At 48.1% G+C, this 6,829-nt stretch overlaps 2 protein-coding genes across 2 annotated transcripts; one reads left to right on the forward strand and one right to left on the reverse strand.

The window, feature by feature from the left end:
• Positions 1 to 1,202: 1,202 nt before the first annotated feature.
• On the forward strand, positions 1,203 to 5,794 carry N7496_006006 (Major facilitator superfamily domain general substrate transporter; the record flags this gene model as incomplete). The annotated part of the gene is made up of 10 exons (XM_056698935.1): positions 1,203 to 1,700; positions 1,765 to 1,825; positions 1,882 to 2,114; positions 2,164 to 2,560; positions 2,619 to 2,750; positions 3,371 to 3,443; positions 3,514 to 3,692; positions 3,750 to 3,840; positions 3,900 to 4,473; positions 4,523 to 5,794. Coding segments are annotated over 10 exons (3,510 nt in total), but the record flags the coding sequence as incomplete, so codon positions are not given.
• A 375-nt stretch (positions 5,795 to 6,169) lies between these two features.
• N7496_006007 (uncharacterized protein) lies at positions 6,170 to 6,589 on the reverse strand (the record flags this gene model as incomplete). The annotated part of the gene is made up of 2 exons (XM_056698936.1): positions 6,170 to 6,369; positions 6,421 to 6,589. 2 exons carry the CDS (start codon positions 6,587 to 6,589, stop codon positions 6,170 to 6,172), a joined length of 369 nt encoding a protein of 122 aa, XP_056554349.1.
• Positions 6,590 to 6,829: the final 240 nt, after the last annotated feature.

The following is a 6,829-nucleotide window of genomic DNA, read 5'->3' on the forward strand; positions in this document are numbered from 1 at the left end:
AAGAGCAAGCATTAATTGAGACCCGCTTGTGGGGCAAATGGCTGGTGACGGAATTTCCTTGAGGCATGAATGGGTTCTATCGTCATCGCTCGGTCTGGCCTCCCGCTAAAAGTGTGTACCATCATGACTGGCTTGGCGTCCGTCGATGAGGAGTATATGGCATTCCTACTCTCCCTGGTCATTTCAAAAATGTTTATAATGACACGCAGATCTAAGAGAACAGTAGATTTGGAAGATATCCTACTGTGTGACACGAGAATATTGTGTACAAAGAGAGCTAATGGCTGTCTCATACAGCCGTTTTTGAGGTAATACCGGGGATATTCCGTTTATAATTGTTATAAAGCTGCTCTGATGGTACAATGACCGGAGCGTACTGTGCACATTGGAATAACTGGTCAAATTTTAGAGGCTCACCAAAATTTGGTTCGGTGCCGGTCTTTGAAAGTATGTTGGAGCTTTTTCTCGTTCGTGGTCTGGCGGCCAGTGCCGGAGATCAGTCTTACCTGTCCTCGATGTAGCATTTATTCCAACAACGAACAAGTTCAAGTAATTGAGTTATTGATGAGCTTGGAGTCACTATAATCATCCACCTCAGCATCTATGGAACCAACTTTTCAGTCTCATTCAGAGTCCTCTTTCTCATTCTCTATTATGTGCTTGGTGACGAAGCGGGGGTATTCCCATCTTTGGTGTTAAGTCTAGAAGAAATAGTCCAATTCGCCCAGGATGCTAATTGGGCACGGGGAAGTCAAATAGTACCTATGTATAGATATAATAAGATGAGGGATCTTTCAGTAGTCATCTAGGGAACAACTCCAGCGATTCAGTATGCTCCACCGATCTTACAATTGCAAACCCACTATCTCAATGTTGAGAATGGTAGGTACCACGCCTAGCTGGTCTTATCTAGCATAAATATGACTCGACCTGGCTTGGTGAAAACTTGTACACAGTACGGTCTACACCATTTTCACACACTCTTACCAGTTATGGCGAGCTCGGGCAGATGCCCGAAAGTGGAGTTGGCGGGGCCATTTTTTTCTCATCGGCGATTTGAACTATCGCCGAGAAACGTGAAATACAAAACTGTGCGATCTCCATGAATTTTTCGATCTAATTTGAGTCAGGTACCGATGCTAATTCTGGTATATCATTAATTTGCATCACTTCTTTGACTTTGACTTTGAAGCATTCTCGAAATGGCTCTGAGTCCAGATCCCGAATCCCAAAAACCTGAGCCGCAACTTGACTCGCCGCACGACTCAGAATCGGACTCGGAAATAAGCTCCAAGCCACAGCCGCCCTCTGGGTACAACCTGCCGCTATGGCGCAAATGTCTCATTCTTTTTGTTGTCAGTTGGATGACTCTGGCAGTCACATTCTCGAGTACATCATTACTTCCTGCCACTCCGGAGATTGCTAGTGACTTTTCAACAACTACCGAGATTCTCAATGTCATCAACGCGGGCGTTCTGATTGCTATGGGTTTCTCTTCGTTTATTTGGGGGCCCATTACAGACTTGTTCGGGCGTCGCAATGCATATAATGCCGCGATCATGGTTTTGTGTGCCTGTTCGGTTGGCACAGCAGTAGCGATCAACCTGCACATGTTTATTGCGATGCGAATACTCTGTGGATTCACAGGAACATTCTTCATGGTTGCTGGCCAGACGATTATTGCGGATATATTTGAGCCAGTCAGTCATTCCATCAACAGATTGCTCGCTGAGAGAGTTACTGATGACATTAATCATATTATAGGTCGTACGAGGGACAGCCGTGGGCTTCATGATGGTCGGTTCAGTCAGTGGTCCTGCAATTGGTAATTATACATCACTCTATCTCACTAATATCGCTGCCCATGCTAACTATATCAAGGACCATGTGTTGGCGGTGTCATTGTCACCTTCGCCCAATGGCGCATCATCTACTGGCTCCAATTCGGCATGACAGCGCTCGGACTCGCATTATCCCTTCTGTTTGTGCCAAATATCCAGAAGAAGCAGCGGTCTCTGCCCACAAAAGAGCCGGTCGGCCTTTCGCTAGTCCTGCGGATGTTCAACCCATTACGCATCTTCCGTCCGTTCATTTATCCAAATGTTTTCCTTTGCGTAAGTAATAACAAGCAACTTCCGGTAGTCTCGTTTCTAACACTAGCAGCATTTCACATGCGGCCTTCTGGCAACTTTCCAATATGCTATTCTCACCTCTGCTCGCTCGATCTTCAATCCTCGCTTCCATCTGACAACGCCCCTTGTGAGCGGGCTTTTCTACCTTTCTCCCGGAATAGGTTTCCTTATCGGAAGCGTCATGGGTGGCAAGCTGTCAGATCGTGCGGTGAAGAGGTGGATTAAGAAGCGGAACGGTGTCCGTCTTCCCCAAGATCGGCTTAACAGCGGTCTGATAACTCTATTCGCTGTCCTTCCGGCTTCGACATTAATCTATGCCTGGACATTGCAGGAAGAAGTTGGAGGCATGGCTGTGCCTATCATCAGTGCTTTCACTGCGGGAATTGGACTATTGGGTACATTCAATGGGTTGAATACTTATTCGGCTGGTGAGTAATTTGGATTCGTCGAGTACAGCACAACGACATACTCTAACGGTTTCATTAGAGGTCATGCCGCACATTCGTTCCGAGGTGATCAGCGGTAAATACGTGGTCCAGTATATTTTCGCGGCAGCTGCGACAGCGGCTGTCGAGCCATTGATTAATTCCATTGGTGTCGGTTGGACATTTACCATTTGTAAGTCTGGACTCCAAAAACTGATCATACTCGAGCCAGCTAACACTCGTTCTTAGGTGTTGCATTCGCGATTATTGGCGGGTTCTGCGTTTTGGCTATTACAAAATGGGGCATCGACATGCAGCGATGGGTGGAGGAGAAATTTGGCCTTGACGCGAAACCATCATGATGACTTGCATTTGGATTTGTTTTTTACGTTTTGCTTTTTGTTGCGACATGAATATTGCATATAGAGATGGCATGATACACAATTACATAGAGATGCATGACGATACGAGATTAATGAACATCAGAATTGGGATATTTGAAGCAATACCCACTGTGGCAGTTCTAGAATCAAGAAACATGAAATCCAGTATAGCTATGACCCTATGCAGGGCTAACAAATTGTCGGACTCTCGCGCCGACCAGCCTAAGACTGTGTTAGAATCTTCGCTGACATGCTCCACTGGTAGATAAAAGTGACGCGTGATTGGTGGAAAGTGCATGCAACATCTCGGCCAAAGCTGCCGAGCTCGGCGATGCTCGCCGATTATCCAGAGTGGCACACCAACCTCCTCGCTTCTTCACACGGACCAATCCCGGGAAGAATGGGCCAGAAAGAATGACAAGAGGTACAGGGCTGAAACGGCGCTCACTATTCGCCGATGAGGAAGAAGAAAGTCCTCGACAACAGAGAAGGAAGTTTGTCGCGTGCGTAGACACTCCACTGCGATGTTGCCGTCTGACATGTGAGATGTCGCTGATTGACAGAAACTAACAGATGCCAACGATGCCACGCCCATAAAATCAAATGCTCTGGCGACCAGCCATGCAGTAAATGTCGCGCAGTGGGTTGCGCGGACGAATGCGCCTACGCTTCTAGAGATCGTCAAGTCAAAGTCAGCGAGAAGTATGCCGGACTTGTCCCTTCCCGAACCGAGCCCTCGGCCGCCCGGAGATGTCCTTTAAAATAAGTCTGAAAAAGGCTAATACAACGTCTTCACTCTAGCTACTTAGACCAGCTCCTGGCGGAGAATCGGCGCTTGAAGGAGCAGTCGGTAACCTCGGTCGACGCCACCGAAGCCACTGGCCCGCCACATACTGAACGGTATATCGCCTGTACAACATCATAGAAATCATAGAATGTTCTACTAATACGTTAAACAGGGCTCCTTCTCGGCCTGCAGATGCTACCGATGCGCCTGATGCTACAAGCATCCAAAATCCCATCATTGGTGACCGAGCATGGTTCCATCGCTATGATTCATCCTCCCCTCCCATCTACATCGGCGAAGCGGCTTGCTCTGCTTTTGCGACTCGCTTTCGTCGTTTCCTAACTGGGAACAATGCAACTGCGCATATTACACGCACACAGTGGGAGCGAGAAGAAGTCATTGCCGCGGCAGCCAACGAAGCGAACGCCCAGTGGCCAAGTTTGCATCACGCCCGACTCCTGGTTCGAATTGCAATCAACCAGATCGGACACTTGTATCACTTGATGATGCGCAAGGCCACTCTGGAAAAGCTGGAGGAGATCTACCAAACAGGAAGTTTCGACTGCGTGTCAAATAAGTGCAAGTTCTTTGCGCTATTTGCCTTCGGTCAGGCCTACTCCGTTCGGTCTGATCCTACCACTGGATCACGAGTGCCAGGCACAGCATATTTCGCACGAGCCATGAGCCTGGTTCAGGTCCTACCAGAAAGGACGAGCATCACTCATCTTGAGACTCTGCTTCTACTAGTAGGTTCCCCGAGTCCCGCAATCCACGGTCAGACACTAACATGGCCAGTCCTTATTTTCGTATTACCTTAATCGACGACACTCGGCCTATGTCCTGATTGGAAATGCCATGCGTATGGGCCTTACAATCGGTTTAAATCACAACATCCCCGAATCTCAACTTATCGACCCCGTGGAACGTCAACACCGCATCGAGATCTGGTGGACAATCTACATCTTCGACCGCATGTGGGGATCTAAAATGGGTCTCCCGATGCAAATCCTCGACGAAGATATCCATGTTGACATGCCTACTACTATCTCTCCAAGCTGGCGACATGAAGAAGAACTCTCCGATACGGACTATATGACTGCAAACATCAAACTCGCTCGCATAGTGGGCGAGACGATTGCTCGGTTGTATAGCAGACGCAAGTACCAGGAGACATTCCTCCAGCGAGTGCAGAAACTCCTGAAAGCGCTGAAAAATTGGGTTGATACCCTACCAGAAGGTCTGCGGTTGAATATGGAGGATCTCGAATCAAGCAAGAAACCTGTTGTCTCCTTGCACATGGCATTTAACCAGTGTGTCATCCTCACAACGAGACCGACACTGCTACATCTCCTTATCACTCTTCGCAAAAACAATGGTTCGAGGCCACTAGGAGAGAATATTCGAGATTCAGTCTCTCAGCCAGTCCTCACCCTCAGCGAAGCTTGTATCCACGCTGCACGTCATTCGCACTCGATGATCCTGACCCGCTGGATCAACGGAACATGTCCCTCTTTTGGCTACTTCCACGCACATTACCTCTTCTCCTCCGCACTAATCTTGGCCATGTCTAGCTTCGTGCCTATCGGGAATCCAAATGACATGAGCGGCTTCGACTCTGCACTAGACGTGCTACGTTCAATGTCCGAGAACGGTAACCTCGCCGCCGCAGAGTTCTACCACAATCTGGAGCAAGTGAAAGTTTGTCTCGACACATATCGGGGCGCAAGTCGGCCACAGAAAAGTGACTCCGGCCCGGAACTAAATGTAGAGATGACTGGTTCCCCTACAGCAAGTACGCTGAGACCCATGTCTGGTTTGGCATCAACACTGGCGCCGTCTTCTTCTGCGCATCTCCAGGGGATTTTATCCGGTGCATCGGTTGCGCCCGTGTTACCTCCAGACGGCGATTTGCTGGCGGGCCAGCCGTCTCATGGGTCTGATGCGTATATTCTGCCGTCACGGGACGCTGTCAATGGGTATACGACGGAGATGGCGTTTCTGGAGCCAACGATGCAGGATTTCTTGGCTCAGTCGGATATTGATTTGGGCCTGCTACATCCAGTTGATACGTTTCTTAGCGAGGCGGAGAATTTGTATACCTGTCATGAGCTATAGGAATAATGTTTATTGTTGCATCTTTTACAATACAAAGCTAGGTAATGGTAAATTCGGCGCCGAAAACGGCTCCTTGTGAAGCTATCTCAAGCATCCTTTTTACTATGGCGGGACTAAACTTACTCTTCAACCACGGATAACTCATCCTCCAAAATAAAGTAGTGCTTATCTTCTCAGCCTCTCCATATTTCTCCTCCAGCAGCAAAGCAACAAGATCCTCCCGTTCTTTCTCCATCGCCCCAGTAGGGAGTCTTGTCCAAGCGTGCGTGAATAGCATATCAGCTGATCTATTTAAAGCACGTTTAGATTCGAGGCACTTGTCTTTATCTAGAACATGTTAGCGATGAAAAGAGTATCAAAGGGAAATTTATAGATAATACCAAGGTCGTTCACATTATCCGGAGTAAGGCCATAGAGCATAATGAAATGTTGCCATTCGGTGCTGCGATTCTTGTAGCGCTCATTGACTACCGTAGCATCGATTTGCACATTACCATACAGTCCGTGGACTATCTCCTTCCCGCTTTCTGTGGCTTTGTTGAGCACATATCGCACTCATATGCCAATCGCCCTTTGACGGATATCTAGCTGGCTCTGGCAGAAAGATTTGGCTTCCTTCATGTCATCATTCATCTTTACCATCCAATGTCGATGCGCATCCTCCCGCGCATCCATCTGCGCATCCATCTGCGCATCCATCTGCGCATCCATCTGCGCATCCATCTGCGCATCCATCTGCACATCCATCTGATGTAGAAGCGCATCAACCTACGCCTTCATCTGACTTGCTTCCGCGCCTAAACTGAAACCTCCCTCATTTGCAGCTATTCTCTGCTTAGTATCGCATCGGGGCGACGACACCTCCTCGTCCATGTTTTCCATGTAGGCGTTAAGACAGTTTTCCTTATCCTCGATTGAATTGTCTTAAGGGATTTTGGTTTGGCTCTATAATAAAGCGGATCAGTTCAAGCGTTCATGTGAAGGGAG

The sequence above is a fragment of the Penicillium cataractarum genome, assembly GCF_028827025.1.
Source record: "Penicillium cataractarum strain IBT 29864 chromosome Unknown utg000005l, whole genome shotgun sequence".
Taxonomy (NCBI): domain Eukaryota; kingdom Fungi; phylum Ascomycota; class Eurotiomycetes; order Eurotiales; family Aspergillaceae; genus Penicillium; species Penicillium cataractarum.